Below are 18070 nucleotides of genomic sequence, written 5' to 3'. Positions count from 1 at the left end.
AGTCCAGTTTCTGGACAAGAGAGATGATACTGGCCATTTGGAGAAGACCAGGATGTGTTCCCATGAGTGAGGCCAAGGAAGACTCCCTGCAGGAAGCAGGCTCTGACCTGAGCCTTAAAGGGTTGAGACAGGCGGAGGGCAAGTGGAGACATTACACAAGGGCAGAAGAGCCTCGGACTAGGGGGTGAGTGGGGGTTGGAAGAGCAGCGGCACCCAAGCAGATCATCACTCCAGCTACCGGCGCCTGTGGCTGCCGGGGTCAGCCAACCCTGAACCAGTGGCTCCCGCAGCACCTATGTGAACAAAATGTTCTCTCTAATCGTTCACGGTAACAGTGGGCACCCGAATGGACAATGACAGCTAGGCATACTACCAGGACCTCCAGGAAATTTAGGTGCTGGCCATAAAGACTCCTGGGAGAACCAGCCCTCTGTGCCTTGCCCTGGCCAGTGAAGACATTCTGAAGGGCCAAAGGTTAGGACCCCTCGATGCAATGCTGGGTCTTGAGGGCCCAGTTTTAATGTGTTCCCACAAATCCCCTCAGGCATTGTCCCTCCTTCATCTGAATTCTGACAGCTGCAGTCCCAGCAAGCCCATAAATGTGACCCTTGGTTGTCCCAAAGCTTGTGGGCTCCTCCTCCAGAAGGTGGGAACAGGCGTGGCTTCTGGCATGGGCGGGGCCTGAGTTCAGTCTGAGGATCTCACGATCTGCCCCCTCCTTTCTGTTCTTCCTCCACTCCGGGTCGGCCAGTTCTCTCCACATGATCCCTTTTGGGGCTCCCTCATCTTTCCACTCCACACTCCTGCTTTCTCTTCGGTACTAAGGCGGACCTCACCACCCCCAACCTCTCTGGGTCTCCATGCCAAAGCCATCAAACCCTGTTTGCCTCACTCTTTCCTTCTTACCCACCCAAGTACCCATCCTGGCTTGGCACCGTTCTCCACATGTACTCTTCCTGTTCTCATGAGCCCAATCCATGTCCCCTTTTCGGAAATACTTCCCCTATTGCCCTCTCTTTCTCACACAGAGACAAACAAAGACTCACAAGCCCAGAAATAGACTCCCACAGAGCTGAAAGACACAGGCCGTGTCCTGCCCCACACGCACGCGCGCAGGCACAGCGGCTCTTGTGGAGGGAAGCACACAGACCCGGCGTTTGTCAGTGCACGCACATAAACATCCACACCCACAGCCACTGCGCCGTGCCACAAAAGGGTGCAGACACACGGCGTGCGAGACAAGGGCACACACATCTTGCGGACGCCCGGGAACCCGCCTAGCCCGGCACACCCACCGCGGCCAGCCCTGGGACAGGAGCAAGGCCTCCTCCGGGCTCGGGCTCCCCCCCAGATTCCTTCCAGCAAATGTTTCCCTACTTGGCCTGCCTGGTCCCTGGGGAAAGGGCCTCAGAAATGCGGCAGGAGCCACTTGGGGGAAGAAAGTTGGAACTGCTTGTTCTCTGCCTGGCCCTGTCGGCGAATTCCCTAACCAAGAAACTATTTGTGGCGAAGGCAGGGTGGCCGGCGAGCCCCCTGTCACCTCCCCCGGTGCTCCCTCCCCGTGTCGCCACCGGTGGGCCTCCGGCGGCCTGGGCGCTGCGCCGCTGCCCATCTCACAGCCTCCGAGCGGATCGGCTTGGCTTGCAGCTTATCTGCGCCGTTTGGACCACGCGGGGTGCACGGGAGGGCTGCTCTGTCCCCGCCGCGTCGCAGGCAGACCCCGGGCCGCCGGACTATTTCTGTCTTATCAGTGCAGGAATGCGGCAGCCGCGGCGGCGGCGGCGGGCGGGCGGCGGCGGCGGCGTGGGCCGTGGGCCGTCAGGGCAGCCCTGAAGGGGCCCCCTCCCCACTCCGCTCGAGTAGAAGTGTGAGAGAGCCCAGCAGGACTCAGAGGGGAGAGTTGGAGGAAAAAAAGGCAGAAAAGGGAAAGAAAGAGGAAGAGAGAGAGAGAGTGAGAGGAGCCGCTGAGCCCACCCCGATGGCCGCGGACGAAGTTGCCGGAGGGGCGCGCAAAGCCACGAAAAGCAAACTTTTTGAGTTTCTGGTCCATGGGGTGGTGAGTGGGGGAAAGTTAGCGGGGGAGGGTGAGCGAGCTGGCTCGGGCTGAATGGAGGGATGATCGGGAGGGGCCGCCGGCGCGCTTCGGCTCTCCCACCTCTTTGGTTGGGGGGCGCACGGTCATGGCCCAACCCTGGGACCTTGCTGGCGCCCTGGCATCCGAACACGTCGCCAAGCGGTCGGCTGGGGATGGGCGCGCGGCGGCGGGGAAGAGAGGCGTCGCGTCTGCTTGGGCTCTTGTCAGGGGCAAGGGGTGGGATGTGAGCACTGTGTCCCCCCAAGAGGTGGGTCTCTGTACCTGACACATCGCCTGTTCTTTTACTGGTGGCCTCAGGTGTTACCCCTGCCCTGGGGTGGGGGTGGGGTGGCAACTGGAACACACAACTAGGGTTGGGCTGCCTGTTGTCCCTGTTCATCCACTGGGACAGTGTCACTCTGACTGGCTCTGAGGAACTAGGAGCAGGTGACCCTGGAGGCACCTGAGAGCAAAAGCTCTCTGACTGAGCAACCTCAGCATCCTAGCAAGAGGGTCCTGAGGACCTGGCCCTGCTGTCTGAGCTGAGAGAGGCCTACTTGAGAGATGGACCCCAAGTTAAAGAGGTCAGAGGATCCCTTGGCAGGCTCAGCCACCAGAACTTAATGACCTTAATACCTCAAAGGTGTGAAGGGCTGAAGTTGGGGACACCAAAGGGATGACAACTATACTGTCCTGCCACAGACATGTGAACACACATGAAAAGCCGGAGGGTACCCAGGGACCTAAGGAGGTAGATGACGGAGTTGAGTCCCTGGAGAGCCTGACTGTAAGGGGTTCCAGGCTTAGGGATATGCGATGGAGGGGCGAATCAGTCAGATTTACTATGGCCAAATTTGGTTGTGACTCCAGGAAGCACCTTCTCTGAGAGAGGCAAGGGCCCCCAAAATCCTGACCTCTTGTCATGGTGGTACTAGTGGCAGAGCCCCTGAAGGCTCTTTCCTCTCAGGGCCTCTCAGTAAACGAGACAGTATCAGTGAGTGGCCTTGATAACAGGAGAGCAGCTGATAGGGGAGCCGGCTTCCCTGTGGCAGCCTGTCCTCTGCCCGCAGGGATCTCTGGGGTGCACTTCCCAAGGCGGTCCTGTGGGTTAGTGGAGTTACCCGTCCTAAACCTGGCTGCTTGGGGGAGTTGCTTTAGAGTCCCATGGGGCGAAGAAGAGGCTCTACTATGGATTTGACTATGGCCAACTTCGGAGGTTCAGTTCTTCAGTGATCAAGGGCCCCTAAGTAGTGGGGAATGGTTTCCACCCTGGTGGCATTGGTGGTATGAGTGACAGAGTCAGGTGGAATGGGGGAGGCAGATTCAGGGACTGACTGGTTTCCCTGTAGACAGATGGGCAGGGACAGCTGCTGGCAAAGGGTGGAGACCTTAGGGATGAGCAGTGCTTGGGTGGGAAGGTGGGGGGTTGGGGTGAGAAAGGAAGCCTGGGGGTTAGGGTTGGGGCTTCTTGGTCCTGGGATGAGATGAGGAGTGTTTTGTGTTTGTTTATTTTATATTGAGACAGGGTCTCCTATAGCCTATGCTGGCCTTAAACTCACTATATAGGGGAGGATGGTCTTGATCTTTCTGCCTCCACCTTGAGACTGGGATTACAAGTGTGTGCTACCACGCACAGTTTATTTTGTGCTAGGGATCGAACCCTGGGCTTCATGTGTATTGGGCAAGCACTGCACCAAGCTATATCCCTAGCCTGAGATGGGGGTGTTTAAATAATAGAGTCTGTACCCCCATCACCTCCCTATTCCTCTGAATCAGTCCTACCTCTTGATTAGCCCTTAAACCTCAACTCCCTTCCCAGGCCTGAACAAGTGGACTCTGGAACACTCCACTTGGATTTGCACCTCATCTGTTTTGATTGCCTAGAGGTGGTGGCTGGGAAAATACAACCTGCCTCCTTTCCCTCCAATTTCTACCCTTGCTGGGATGGGAAGGGAAATGGGTTATGATATAGGCAGATAGGAAGGAGAAATGGATGCTAACATTGATGCAGCTTCCTTCAACCATCCCTGCCCCCCCCCTCGGCGCGCCCCGCAGCCCACTTCTAACCCAGTTCCCCACTTGCCATTCAAAAACTCAGACCCTCAGGTGCCCTTGCCAGCCTCTTGAATCACCTTGGAAGAAATAAAATTAAGGAGGCAGGCTAAGTCAGAGACTTGGAGTCCGCTGAAGGAGTTGAGACCAAGGATCCAAAACCGGGGGCCCTGAAAGGGAGAGGGGGCTAAAGTACAAAGCCCCAGAAGTGGGATGTGGAAATGAGCTCAGGAGCTCAGCGTCTCGAAGCTGCGGGGAGCAGGGCCCGGCAGGTGCTGCCTTTGCCGGGCATGAGCTGGGATGACCTTGGCGAGGTCGCCTTTCGCTTTGAGCCCCAGTTGCCCCATCTGTCAATTGGGGATGAAAAGACCTACTCTGACTAGCTTGCAGAGGGCCATTCGGATGTGAACATCCTTTGAAAGGTTGAAAGGCGCCATTAATATTCATTCTTGCGGTACCTTGCACGGCTCCGAGGCTAGGCTTTGCCCTGGGCAATTGCCTGGCTTCAGTTAGCTTCCTGCTAGGAGACGGAGCCCCCTCCTCCAGAGCAGCGCAGATTCCCGCGCCCCCGCCCCTCCCACCAATCACTCCCACTCCTCGTTCAGCGCAGGGTTACCAGCCCCGGGTCTTGGAGAGGGGCGGGGACGCAGCACGCTGGCCTGGGGGTCGGGACCGAATCTGACCTGCCGGCGCCGGTTTCTGCTTCACCTCCTGCCCCACCCCCCAGCGCCCCGGGATGCCGTCTGGAGCCCGAATGCCCCACCAGGGGGCGCCCATGGGCCCCCCGGGCTCCCCGTACATGGGCAGCCCCGCCGTGCGACCCGGCCTGGCCCCCGCGGGCATGGAGCCCGCCCGCAAGCGAGCAGCGCCCCCGCCCGGGCAGACCCAGCCACAGGGCCAGGGCCAGCCTGTGCCCACCGCCCCCGCGCGGAGCCGCAGGTGAGTGCCCCCCCCCCACCCCCGGCATGGAAGGGCGGGCAGGGGCGGGCAGGCAGAAGCCTCAGGGACCAGGTGGGTGAGTGATGGGTATGGGAAGCCAAGAAAGGATGTTAGCAGCGACCAAGTCATTCTGGCTTGGATACTCTCTGGGGAGGGCTTAGGGGGCACTGGTCTGGTTCTTTTGTGTGCCCACGGTGGAGACAGGCTGCGATAGTCAGCTGCCAGTGTCCCTTCTCTGCACGCACCTCTCGCTCTCCTGCTTGTCACCTGCTAAATCCTTTTTCCAGTCCTTTACCCCAAGTTCTAGGTGATGCTTTAGTCTTTGGGGAGAGAGGCAGGGCTGGCAACAGACTGAGGGCTGAGCTCTAGCGGTGTGTTTTCTAAAGTGTGGTCCTCCGGTACCTCCCTGCCAGTCCCGAATCCCAGGCTGCATCAGAGTTCCTCTAGACCTCCACAGTCCCTGTCTTGGCAGTGGGTGTGAATAGGCGGTATAATTCCTCTGAGGGACCAGCTCTGCCTCCAGGCCACCGGACCAGTTTATTTCCTAGTCTGAGAAGTTGGTGGCACTCCCATGGCCCCAGATGACTGTTGGCAAGATCCCTATGGGCCTCAGTATTTAGCCAAACACACATGCTTCTTTTTGCACAACAGATGGGTTCTTATACAAGGTGTAATATCAATTTTACCTCGTTATTAAGTAGTTTTTACACATCAAGAAAAATCATTTTATAGGTGTCCCTTGATAAATTATTTTTGATAAATTATTTTATAAAGTGAATCATTATTTTCTATAGCAAATAACTCTTTGACTTGTGTATAAGTTAGCAGTTTTGTGTGGACAATTTATTTGAAATCCTTTCATGAGAGGCTTGCCCAGTCTAAGAATGGGTCGGTTTTTTCTTTAATGAGTGGCTTGCCTGGGCATAGAATGGATTTCTGAATAGGGAGGGGGCAGTGAGTGGGACTGCCACATGGGGGCAGTGTAGAGCTATCCTCTAGGCTGTGTGCACTCTTGGCTAGCCAACGGTTTTCTGGGTTGCTTTTGAAACAGAAATTCCAGGTGCAGTCTACCATAGGTCCAGCCACTTTGGTTCCAGTATTGAGTCACACTCACATAGAACACTCCTGCACATTTCCAGGGTCCTTGTGAATGTGGTGTGTCCCTTGATTGGCAAATGGTCCAAGACCACAAGCGCCTCCTGCCCTTAAACAGTCCCTTCCAAGCCCAGAGCGGCAGGAGTGCCAAGTCCCACCAGCTTCACACCATGACGGCTCCCGGAACCAGGTGGAAGAGTCATCTCTCCTCTTCTTGGAGCTCGGGCTCTCTTGGGCATGGACCTCCTGCTTGGCAGGAGAAGAGGGTCCTCAGAGGCTGTCTCTTCTCTTCTGTCCTTCCCACCTCCCAGCTTTTTGCGAACATTTCGGCAGTCACCTTTGGCAGCATCTCCTCTTTCCCTAGTTCCTCCTAAGTCTGAATTCCTCTGGCTCTGAGAATGTGTGTGCTGAGGTGTAAGGTGTGGGGGGTGGGGGAGTCCCAAGCCAGAGAAAGGACCAGTCGCCCTGCTTTCCAGTGGAAGTACGAGCTCCGCATCGCGGCTATAGCCCTCAGACGGGCAGACAAGCAGGCTGTGGGAACCCCAGCCAGGCGGGCGGAGATGTCGGGATAATTTAGCAGGTGGCCTCGTTACTCCCAGATCTGTCGCCATGGTAACCTGGTTTTTTCTTTTAAAAATGTACAGTGCCAAGAGGAGGAAGATGGCTGACAAAATCCTCCCTCAAAGGGTGAGTGCCTTTCACAGCAGCCCCCAGCCGGCCCCCACCCTCTGCTGCTCCGCCCCCCCTCCTCCCTCAGGAGCAAAGCTTTGGGCTCAGCTTCATAGCCACTTTCACTTTTTGTTTTAAAAGCTCATTAAGAAGTGAGGCTCCCCATGTGAGAGGGCAGGGCAGGACTGAGGAAAGAAGCTGGAGAGCCATGGGGGAGGAGGGGCAGAACACAGGGCCTGAGGTTAAGGGGTTGAATGCCAGTAGTCTGAAGGCATAAAGGCATGGGACAAAGAAGGGACAGGAGACTGCTAGGTAAAGGGAACAGAAGGTAGCAGGAAGTCCTGGACATGGGAAAGGGCAGCAAGTGTGGGGCCCTTGAGGCCACCAAGTCTACCTCCCACTGTCTTAGGGAGGTGGCGGGATGAGGCTAGGCTCTTGTGTCTGCTGGGCTGCTGGTTGCTGCCTCCTTCCCTGGTGATGAGATGCATGAATTTTCCTGGAGGGAGAAGCAATCTTTATCCACACACAATGAGGCTATAAAATAGAGTCCCGGGGATAAGTCCTGTCCGCACTCACAGAATTCCACACCCTGAAATCAATCGGACAGCTCCCCTACAAGTCCTTTGTGTCCTGTGATCACAGAACAGGCACACATTCTGCATTGCCTGACTGAGCCCTGCTGCGACCCTGTTCCTCCTCCAGATTCGGGAGCTGGTCCCTGAGTCCCAGGCTTACATGGACCTCCTAGCATTCGAGAGGAAGCTGGATCAAACTATCATGCGGAAGCGAGTGGACATCCAGGAGGCCCTGAAGAGGCCCATGAAGGTGCCTTAGTGTGGGAGCAGGAAGAGGGCTCTAAGTCCAGGAGGAAGCAGGGTACCCCCGGGTGGGTGCACACAGCCCTTGTCCTGTGATACACTTTATTTCTACAGCAAAAGCGAAAGCTGCGCCTTTATATCTCCAATACTTTTAACCCTGCGAAGCCCGATGCTGAAGATTCTGATGGCAGCATTGCCTCCTGGGAGCTGCGGGTGGAGGGGAAGCTCTTGGATGATGTACGTCCTGGCCCAGGTCTCTCCAGGTGTCCTGGGGTGGGTATGGGCTGAGTCGAGGACATGTCTGTACTGGGAGTTGGGTCATCAGCCCTGGCTGGGGTGGGCGGGCGGGCCTGGGGACAGTCTGGGTACAGAGGACTGCCTCTGAGCATACCACCTGCCTGCTGCCAACGTGGCCCATTCTGTGTCCATGGTCCCTGTTCTGCCCCCACAGTCCCTGTCACTTTCCCACAGCCCAGTAAGCAGAAACGGAAGTTCTCTTCCTTCTTCAAGAGCTTGGTCATTGAGCTGGACAAAGATCTTTATGGCCCCGACAACCACCTCGTGGAGGTAAGACAAGTTGTTTCTGCCCTTGAGTCCCCACCTTCCCGCCTACCCAAGGCCCCAAGGAAGCTGCAGATTTGGACTGAGGATCCTTCTAAAGTTCTCAGCCCTATCAATCCAGATGGGTCTGCGGGTGACCTAGCTCTCCCCCCCCCCGACAGTGGCATCGGACACCCACAACCCAGGAGACAGATGGATTCCAAGTGAAGAGGCCAGGGGACTTGAGTGTGCGCTGTACCCTCCTCCTTATGCTGGACTATCAGGTTGGTTTTACCCCTCACCTGCATATACCACCCAAAGACCCCATTCTCTCTCCTTCCTACCCATCTTCTCTAGGAGTGCACTGCCAAGGACCAGAAACCCCATGCCCCTGAGTCACACTTCTTCCCCCTTTAAGCTAATTGTCCTGGTGACCTTTTCCCAGCCTCCTCAGTTCAAACTGGACCCTCGCTTAGCCCGGCTGCTGGGGTTGCATACACAGAGCCGCTCAGCCATTGTGCAGGCACTGTGGCAATACGTGAAGACCAACCGGCTGCAGGACTCCCATGACAAGGAGTACATCAATGGAGACAAGTACTTCCAGCAGGTAACGGATGTCCTAAGTCCCAGGGTCTGGAAAGCAGGCATAGTGACCTAGCATCAGCCCCTCCCAAAGGTAGTCAGCTCTCTTGCTGAATCCCTGAATACCAGGAACTGAGTCAGGGTTGTGGCCTCATCCAGGGTCTCATCCAGGCTCTTCCACAGTCTGTTTAGCTGCTTCCCAAGGGAAACATATCTGGGACCCTCCTGGGTGGAGGGGCAGTGGGCAATACCATCCTGTAATGTAATCTTCTTGGTACCTGGAGTTGGGATCCCTGGGGTCCCAGTCCTGGGTCTAGACTTGGGGTAACCTGCGTTGCTATCCTTCCTGCCTCTCGTTCTGTCTTTGGTATGAGGGGTGGCGAAAGCTGTGCCATCACATGTAGCTGGCAGCTAAGAAAACCAGATTGTTGCAAAAATAATGTGGGAAAATTCTACCAAAGTAGAGTATTACTATTAGTGTATTTCAAAATAAACACAGCAGATAAATCTAAGTAGAAATAGTAGTTGGAATTTATTGAGCACTTACCATATCCCATTCCAAACACTTCTGTATTTTAATTCACCTGATCTTCATGACAACCCATGAGATGGAGATTGTTAATATGTCCCCATTCTAGAGATGACGGCACCAAGACCCAAGGTGTTAAGTAACTTGTTCACAGAATGTGGCGGACAGGACTAACAACCAAACAGGCGTACTTAGGGCCCCTGGCTGGCCTCCCCATTCGTCATGCCTGTTTCTCCACCTCTAACCTGGCTCATTGCCATGAGCACCCAGTAATCTGACTCTCAGTTTCTTTTGGTCTTCCCAGAATGGAAGTATCCAAATTAGTTACTGTCTCTTCACACATGCACAAGAATGACCCCCTCTCAATAATCCCACTTAGATTTCACACATGCACAAGAATGACCCCCTCTCAATAATCCCGCTTAGATTTCACACATGCACAAGAATGACCCCCTCTCAATAATCCCGCTTAGATTTCACACATGCACAAGAATGACCCCCTCTCAATAATCCTGCTTCAGATTCTCACACATGCACAAGAATGACCCCCCCTCTCAATAATCCTGCTTCAGATCTTCACACATGCACAAGAATGACCCCCTCTCAATAATCCCGCTTAGCTTTTCACACATGCACAATGACCCCCTCTCAATAATCCTGCTTCAGATTTTTGACTGTCCCCGCCTGAAGTTCTCTGAGATTCCCCAGCGCCTCACAGCTCTGCTGCTGCCCCCTGACCCAATTGTCATCAACCATGTCATCAGGTGAGGTGGCCTAGCTTATTCCCACTGGGGAAAGTCTCCCTGCTTTCTCCACCCTCCTCCTGTACCCACCCCTGCCCTACCCCCCTGGGCTTCTATGGGGTGTACCATGGACATCATAGGCTGGACTTCTCTGGCAGCGTGGACCCATCAGACCAGAAGAAGACAGCATGCTATGACATTGATGTGGAGGTAGAGGAGCCACTGAAGGGGCAGATGAGCAGCTTTCTCCTGTCCACGGCCAACCAGCAGGAGATCAGCGCTCTGGACAGTAAGGTGCGGCCTGAGCCCAGAGCTAGGGTGAGACCTTAACCAAGAGAGAGGACAAAACACTCAGACCACAGCATGGACCTAGGACTGAGGAACACACAGCCCTTCCCTGCTGAGAAGCTGACCTCCTTCCAAGTTCAGCTCTGCCCACCCCCCCACCCCTGCTCAAAGAAAACCGGCTCTAGGGAATTGTGCTTCACAAGAGAAGCAGGTCTCCCACCCCCTTCTTCCTCTTGCATTCCTTGCCCACATCACGGGGTCAGGTGGAAATCATTGTCTTTACATCATGGGGTCAGGTGGAAATCATTGTCTTTCTACCTGCAGATCCACGAGACGATTGAGTCCATAAACCAGCTCAAGATCCAGAGGGACTTCATGCTAAGTTTCTCCAGAGACCCCAAAGGCTACGTCCAAGATCTGCTCCGCTCTCAGAGCCGAGACCTCAAGGTGAAGAGAGGGCTCCAGGAGCATTGGCACCAAGACAAGCACATGGGGAGGGAAAGGTGGACATGCAACTCAGGCAGGTGAGGTACTGGGGCACTCAGGACAGACCTCATGCTCACTCCAGGTGATGACAGATGTGGCTGGTAACCCTGAAGAGGAACGCCGGGCTGAGTTCTACCACCAGCCCTGGTCCCAGGAAGCTGTCAGCCGCTACTTCTACTGTAAGGTAATGGAGGCCCTTGAACAGGAGACTTCCCTCTCCTCCAATCCTAGTGAATCCTTGCTTCTCGCCTTCCAATAGTCTTTGCTGCCACCTACGCTTAACACCTTTCCACCACCCTACTTCCCCATGCAGTAGTCTCCGGGCTCCCCGACTCTTCCAGGGAAGGGGTGCCAGGAAGGGGTACCCCCTGGTCACTCACCAGGATCAATGTAACCCTGCCCCTGCTCACACTTCCTCTAAAGATCCAGCAGCGCAGGCAGGAGCTGGAGCAATCGCTGGTCGTGCGCAACACCTAGAAGCCCATGAACAAGCATCACTGTGGACCAGCCAGCCACACCGTCCAGCATAGGCCCTGGACTCTGGGCCTCCCTCCCCTGTTGCTGTGGGGTTGCGGGTGGGGGAGTGGGGAGGACTGGATTAAAGGTCACTCATCAGACAGCAGCAGCCTTGTGATCATTGGGGACTGGGAAGGGAGGGAGGGAAAGAGAGGGAAAAGGCAATGGAATCCTGTAGACAAACTCTCACAGCCCTCCCACAGATTCTTCTTACCCCTCTCCCTAAACACAGTTTGGCAGAAGATACTTTTAATAACATTTTCTTATTTTTAAAAAAATACAGTGACAAGCCCTCCATCTGTCCATCACCTTGCCTTGCCCTGGGGCTATGGCAGCCACAGGGGTGGGGAAGCTAAGTGCTGTTGGCCTGCTCCTGTTCAAACAGAGCCATGGCAAGCTGGGTACGGCCTCCCAGCCCCTCCAGATTGCTGAGGCGACAGCGGTGGTACAGTTCCTCACTGAGCCGGGGGCTACAGTCCCGCAGGGAGAACTTCTGCACCAGCCCTGGCTCTACGGCTCGAAAGAGGTGGAGCCCTGAGAACCGGAGGAAAACATCCATCACCTCCAGCCCCTCCAGGGCTTCCTCCTCTTCCTGGCCTGCCAGTTCACTAGCCAGCCGGGCACGGGCTGCCAGGTAGTCAGCGTTGTAGAAGCAGCCCTCTGCCGATGCCTGCCGGTCAAATCTGCCCCCAACGGGAGCCCCCCGAGAAGGGTCCACACCAGGGGATGGGGGATCGGGGCCAGCCCCAGGTCCCCCTGGGGGGGATCTCTGTGGTGACAGAACAGGGTTGAACTCTTGAAAATGGACTGGAAAGAAGGCCTGCCAGCCAGAGATGGCATTCATACGGCAGCGGTTGAGGACTTCCGACCCAGGTCTGGTCCACACGGTGGTAAGGAAGAAGAGTGTGTCCACCGGGTGTTTCTTGGAGATGACATCCATGAGTCGCACTTGGGAAGGGGCCTCTGCTCGCACAGCAAGCCAGGCCAACCTCGCCCCAGGGTACCGTCGTTCTAACTCAGCGGCTGCAGCCTTCACCCCAAGAAATGGGTCAGGGCCCCCGCGGCCTTCCCGGGGCCCATATACCAACAACAGGGTGAGCAATGCATGTTCTCGAGGCTCCAGAACACTGGCAGCAAAGGCCTCAAGAAAAGCCAGGGCGGCCGGAGCTTCAGCCACCAGGAGCGGCAGCACCAGCTGCACCCGGGTAGCCTCAGTGACATAGGGCATAGGCAGGATTTCCACCCTGCTCAGTGGCCGCAGCAGGCTGACTCTGCGGGCCAGTGAGCGTCGATGCCCTCGCTGAGTGACAGCTTCCAGAAGCAAGTCGAGGGTGTACTCCATGCCCCTCGCGGGGTCAAAGCGCCTGTAGCCATTGAGCAGTCGCTGCTTCTGAAAGCGCAGGCGCGGCTGATAGCGCCGATTGAGCTGCTCCAGAGCAGTGTCCACGGCATCGCCTATGTCTGCCCTGCTAGCCCCCTGCAGTGGGCATTTGGGAGCCCCATCTGTACAGGCGAAGGTGTGCTGCTCTGTGAAGTAGTCCCAGCCCAGCACCTCGAAGCGAGAGTGTGGAGTGAAAGGGGCTGGGAGCCCAACAGGCCAGCTCAGCCCTGCCTCTCCCTCAGGAGTGAGCACCGTCAGGTTCCGGATCTGAGCCTAGGTTGGAGGGAATGCACTCAACATTAGCGCTGGTTTTAAGATCCCACCCGACTCCAGATGCCCAGGCTCTGAGGTTTCAACAGCAGTCTCCTGGCTAAACACCTAGTCCCTCGAATGTAACAGAACTCATCTAAAATGCAGAAAGGATGAGCAATACCCACCTTCCACAGCTGCTGCCAGGGGGATCGTGTGCTCCACAGAGCAAGTGGGTCTCGGCACGCAAAGCTCAACACTTTCACTCCCATGGCCACAGGACTCCAGACCTTTGCTCCTACCTATACCCCAGCTCTGGAGACACACACTACAGAATTCCCCTCTTTTACTTTTTAACCCTTTAGGACAATTCTAGAAGCTTGGGATTTTGTGGGTTGCTGTCTCAGAGGAGAGCAGTGCTGTAGAGGCATCTAAGGAAGCTCCTGGGAGTTTACCTACACATTTAGTGGCACCTGAGTCAGCCCAGGGCTTACTTTACAATGTCCTGGAGCCCAAGGTCCCTTGTCCCTCTGGTCGCTTTAAATTTAGGAAGTTAGTCTCTTTTTACCTACTAGCCCAGCCCCCAGCTCAGCTGCCTCCTCCCTAAGCATCTAGTCATTGCCCTCAGGCACAGCTCACTGCATCAGCTCACTGAATCTCACTGCATCAGCTCACTGCAATCTCACCTGCATCTCACTGCAGCACACTGCATCAGCTCACTGCCATCTCACCTGCATCTCACTGCATCAGCTCACTGTAACACACTGCATCAGCTCACTGCAGCACACTGCATCAGCTCACCTGCAGTTGTTCTATTTCGTTGTAAGCCCGCTCCAACTCCAGGGCACTGAAGCGTTTGTGGAGGCGGTACATGAGGGTACCCTCGGAGACAGGGTGAACGGTGAAGGCGCTCAGGAACGCAGAGCTCCCCTCCTTCTCAGGGTCCCTATTCTTGGCCAGTTCGAAGGAGCGATACTGTTGTCCCTAGAGGGACCAATTAGACAATCAACGCTGCACACATAAGCTATTGCTCCCCAAAGCTCCCTCAGTCCTCCTTAGCATTCACACCATCCCTGCTGCTGCTTTAGGATGGACAGAAATGCAGTGGCTCCCCCACCTCCATTCCCACTTCCAATGCCTACATTTGGAAATGAGAAAGCAAATAGGCAACTAAGGACATCCTCTCCCCCCAAGAGCCCCATTACTCAATGAGGATACAGTCATAGAACCTCCCAGAAGGTCGGTATAAAAGATGGCCTGCCTCTGGGGCAGCAGAGGGACCTCTGGACTTTCCACTTTGGGGGGTGGCCAACTCTAGAACATTTTCACACTGTCCTTAACTGTGATGTGCACTGAATGTGAAATGGGGTGGTGGTGGGGGAGTGAATTCTGGCTTTGCGGTCCCTAAGGATACATGCATTTGATGGCCCCAGCACTGTAAGGAGAGCAAGGGAGAACTGAAGGGGCAGGCTGGCGTCTGGGAAGGACAAAAGGATGGTCTCAAGAATTCAGTTTGGACAGCCATCATTCAGTCACTGCCAACCATTGGGGGACTGGGATTGCCTTGAAGGGGCTGTCACCTGGTGCTGTGAGACACAGCCGATGCCCAGAGTGTCGATGAGGCAGCGGCCAAGCCATTCATCAGGCCGAGCACTGAGAATGTCCCCTCGGCAGCCATCTAGATGTGGCCGCAAGCGCAACAGGAGACTCCGTGACAGCAAGTAGCCAAAGCCCCCATGACAGTACCGGGCCTGCTCGCCTGCACCAATGAATTCCTCTGCACGGCCCAGGTACAGGTCCTGGTTGATGCTAAGGTGGCCAGCAAGAGCTGCCAGTCGGGGGGCCTGCACGTAAGTGTCATCCTGCATGATGAAGAACCAGTCATAGTCAGCCCCAAAGTGTGTGTGAAGGTAGCGCAGGGTCTCTGACATGAGCCAGGCAGGCCGCTCATCTCCATGAGACACCACCTGCATCCCTGCAGGAGCCCGGACCCCTCGCTGCCCTGTAAAGTAGAGTAATCGAGGGAAGTGATGTGCCGCTGTACGGTTAACAGCGACGGCCAGGGTGGACAGTGTGGCGCGAGAAGTCAGGACAGCTACCAGCAAGCGCTCACGAGAGCCCAGCTCTGTCTGAATATAGCGCGTCCTGTGGAGAGATCAGAAGATAAGGGGTCAACTCCTGAGTCACTAAGGGAGCATTCACCAGCTGGCCCAGCACATACATCCCTAGGAATGAAAGGGCTGGGATTAGAAAGGGGAGAGTATCCCTTCCTCATCACTACTAACTAGCTCCCCATGTGAGTGCCCACTGTGTAGGAGATGCTACACTAGGGGTAGGTGAGGCAGTGTCTGCTCAGGTCTATTCAGTGGGTCAGTGCAGGTACAGTTCTGTTCCGGAACAGTGGACATTAACACCAATGGGTGAGACTCTCAGCCTTGGGGAGGAGAAAATAGGAACAAACCAAGATAGGAAACAAGTGCTTCTAGGAAAGTAACTCTGAGTCGCAATGCAAAGCCAGCAGCAGGCAGCTCAAGAATGAGGATCAGTGCTGGGGACTGTGCACCTATCACCCTCACCTGAGCACCTTCTTGTAGGGCTTGTTAGGATCCCTGTAGTAGGGGACAATCCTGGGTTTGAAGTCTTCATCACTTTGGTCCAGCCCAGTTTTTGAGTCTGGATTCTGTGGCCCTCCTGGCTTCCCCACAGCCTCTACACAGGGATCTTCTCCTTCACCCTGGATCCAGGAAACCCGCAGAAGGCTCAGGCTGCATCCCAGAGACAGCCCCAGGATGAGGGGGAGTGCTGGTCGCAGCAGAGCCAACAGCGAGCTCAGTCTCATGGTGGCAGGCCCTGACATAGAGTGCCCCAGGGCACAGTCTCAAGGAATAGTAGGTTAATGGGCACCAGACCAGCAGTAGCTCCACAGTTTTAACCAGGGAACCTGAGGCCAATGAGGTCAGCAATAGAGAAAGGAACAAGTGTGCTGGCTTCCAGGTCCAGCATCCCACAAAGACTTGCCAACTCCCTATGCCTGGTCTTCAGTGGCCATGGTTGCTGATCTACCCCTCAACAAAATACTAACGTCTATGTGAACAATGCCACTCACTACCAGGACTGCAGCCTGTAGTCCAGTAGAAAGAGGAAAGAGAGCGCAACGCTGCCAAACCTAACCCAGAAGGGGTTACATTCATCTGAAGCATGGCCTGATCTGAAAGTCAGCAGCACCTGATCAGCAGGGGTTAGGGAAAAGTGCATGCAGCATCCAAATGACAGTCCAACCAAAGGGCCCCACCTCAGCCACCCTGCTCTGTCCTGTAGGGATCATGGCCCACCATGTCTGTTCAGGCGCAAGAAGGGCTCCGGACCTACTGCTGCAGGCTAGCACTAGAGAAGGGGTCAAAGTCTCCTTCCACCCTGCTCCCGAGTGTCACAGAAACCCATAGGTTCTAGTAACCCCCTCCTTGTCACAGAAGACCACTAGCCATGCAAGGTGAACACCCATGTGCCCACCCAAAGGAGGTGGACAGCCACAGTGACTCAGCACAGCTGGCCTCTCAGAGGAGCGCAATGGCTGACGGAGCCATCTTGCAGACCATCCCACTCAGCTGTCCACCTTCCTGAGAGCAGCAAGAGACAAATTATAGGCACTCTTGATGTAGTTAGAGGTTATCAAATAAAGCAACCAGGGAGACAGCAGCAGTTAAGAGAAACGCTGGGGTCTGGGAAGGCCAACAGAGGCTCACCACCTTCCTTCCAACAGGACCTCCGCCTGCACCAGCCAGTGCCCTACTAGGTCCCTTGGCAACCACAGCCCCGTGCCAACCCTCGGAAGAAGCCCCAAAGCGAATCCTAGCCGGTCGTCTGAAGTCAGAAACGAATCGCCTACGTCCCCAGACTGCAGAGGAGGCCCGGCGTCCAGCTGGTTTGCTCTGCGAGCCTCGGCGGCGGAAAGCAGGATCAAGCGGGTGCTCAGTCCGATAAGGCCGACAGGGACACCCGACCCCCACGGCAGGCCAGGGCGAAGATGGGGCCGCCTCGCGAGTGACGAGACCAAGAGCCCACCCCGTTGCGGGCCGAGGAGCTCAGCTCAGCAGCCGCTGCCACCTCACAGCCTAGCCTTTCCAGGGCTTCCTCTTCCGCTGCCTGTCAGTCACCCGTCTCTATGGTGACCATATCCGGCCCCTCGCTCCCGCCTCGCGCTCTCTATGGTTGCGGCTGCACGACTCTAATCAGAGGTTGTGGTTCCTAAAACCAAGGCGAGTGAACCCCAGCTGGACCAGAGATGATCCCTCACTTCAGCTCAACCCAGTTAGCTCTAAAGAAAAATGACTTGGGCTAGCCTAAAACTCTCTGTAGCTCTAAGGCAGTGAGAATTGCTGTAGACAGGCCGTAGACACTAACACAATGCGGTAAGTCTCAAAGCTGGCAAGTACGGAATTAAAAATCAGTCAGATAAACTCACCATTTGAAGGTGCTTGCCACCAAGACCTGAGTTCCATGCCTGGTGAAAGGAGAAAACTGAATCTAACAAGTTGTCCTCTGACATCCACACGATTTTGCCCTCTTGTGCCCGTGTACACACACATACACCAAAACAGGAAGAATTAAATTAGATTTGGGATGTGGACGTGCTGAGATCCCAAGTTTCAGCAAGATTTATCCATACATAAAGCAGAATTTTCCAGGCAAAGGAGGGAGCAGCAGGAAGGGCCTAAGAGGGAGGAGATTGACTAAGGCCAGGACAGCTAGAGCCAACTGCAGACCAGCCCAGCATGAGCTAGCAGGAAAAAATGGCAGCGGGCTCCCAAGAAGGACAGTGCCACACCTAGAGGGCAACTTAGAAATATACAGGGACAATGTTGTTGCCAAATGATACCGAAGTGCATGTGTGATGTTTTGTACATCATAAGAAGGTGCCTCATATGAAAGCTGTCCTGGCCGGGCGGTGGTGGTGCACACCTTCAGTCCCAGCACTCTGGAGGCAGAGGCAGGCTGATCTCTGAGTTCGAGGCCAGCTGATCTACAAAGTGAGTTCCAGGACAGCCAGGGCTGTTACACAGAGAAACTCTGTCCTGAACCCCACTCCACCCCAAAGAGAACCAATTCTGC

The 18070-nt window shown here is 55.5% G+C and overlaps 2 protein-coding genes across 5 annotated transcripts in view; one reads left to right on the top strand and one right to left on the bottom strand.

The window, feature by feature from the left end:
- The window catches only part of Smarcd3 (SWI/SNF related, matrix associated, actin dependent regulator of chromatin, subfamily d, member 3), a 33235-nt gene extending 21804 nt beyond the window's left edge, over positions 1-11431 (top strand). The window contains exons 1-13 of one of the 4 annotated variants that reach the window (XM_041640555.1): positions 1849-2056; positions 4854-5065; positions 6805-6847; positions 7532-7654; positions 7762-7884; positions 8119-8214; positions 8370-8471; positions 8633-8794; positions 9965-10062; positions 10200-10335; positions 10654-10776; positions 10898-10999; positions 11239-11431. In XM_041640555.1, the coding sequence (XP_041496489.1) occupies positions 1979-2056; positions 4854-5065; positions 6805-6847; positions 7532-7654; positions 7762-7884; positions 8119-8214; positions 8370-8471; positions 8633-8794; positions 9965-10062; positions 10200-10335; positions 10654-10776; positions 10898-10999; positions 11239-11292 (1452 nt within the window). In that variant the 5' untranslated portion in view covers positions 1849-1978 and the 3' untranslated portion in view covers positions 11293-11431. Of the gene's footprint in view, positions 1-1848; positions 2057-4853; positions 5066-6804; positions 6848-7531; positions 7655-7761; positions 7921-8098; positions 8215-8369; positions 8472-8632; positions 8795-9964; positions 10063-10199; positions 10336-10653; positions 10777-10897; positions 11000-11238 lie in introns of those variants that run through there. The other 3 variants (XM_041640554.1, XM_041640553.1, XM_041640556.1) reach the window with 3 other exon arrangements.
- Positions 11432-11575: 144 nt separating this feature from the next.
- Positions 11576-17087, bottom strand: Chpf2 (chondroitin polymerizing factor 2). Its single transcript, XM_041640552.1, has 4 exons — positions 15538-17087; positions 14542-15106; positions 13763-13945; positions 11576-12985 (listed from the first exon to the last, which is right to left on the bottom strand). Exons 1-4 carry the CDS (start codon positions 15816-15818, stop codon positions 11684-11686), a joined length of 2331 nt encoding a protein of 776 aa, XP_041496486.1. The 5' UTR covers positions 15819-17087; the 3' UTR covers positions 11576-11683.
- Between the last annotated feature and the right edge of the window lie 983 nt (positions 17088-18070).

The sequence above is a fragment of the Microtus oregoni genome, unplaced genomic scaffold (genome assembly GCF_018167655.1).
Source record: "Microtus oregoni isolate MIOR12 unplaced genomic scaffold, Mior012 000064F_ref0000363, whole genome shotgun sequence".
NCBI classification, from domain to species: Eukaryota; Metazoa; Chordata; class Mammalia; order Rodentia; family Cricetidae; genus Microtus; species Microtus oregoni.
This window is presented reverse-complemented; position numbering and strand designations above follow the sequence as displayed.

What these genes read in the sequence shown, in the direction of transcription:
- Chpf2 (XM_041640552.1), bottom strand. Translation starts at nt 15,818, where the DNA reads ATGTCAGGGCCTGCCACCATGAGACTGAGCTCGCTGTTGGCTCTGCTG. An exon ending in GCTGTGTCTCACAGCACCAG is followed by an intron (nt 13,946 to 14,541) that starts GTGACAGCCCCT and finishes TGGTCCCTCTAG; the next exon opens with GGACAACAGTATCGCTCCTT. An exon ending in ACGAAATAGAACAACTGCAG is followed by an intron (nt 12,986 to 13,762) that starts GTGAGCTGATGC and finishes CCTCCAACCTAG; the next exon opens with GCTCAGATCCGGAACCTGAC.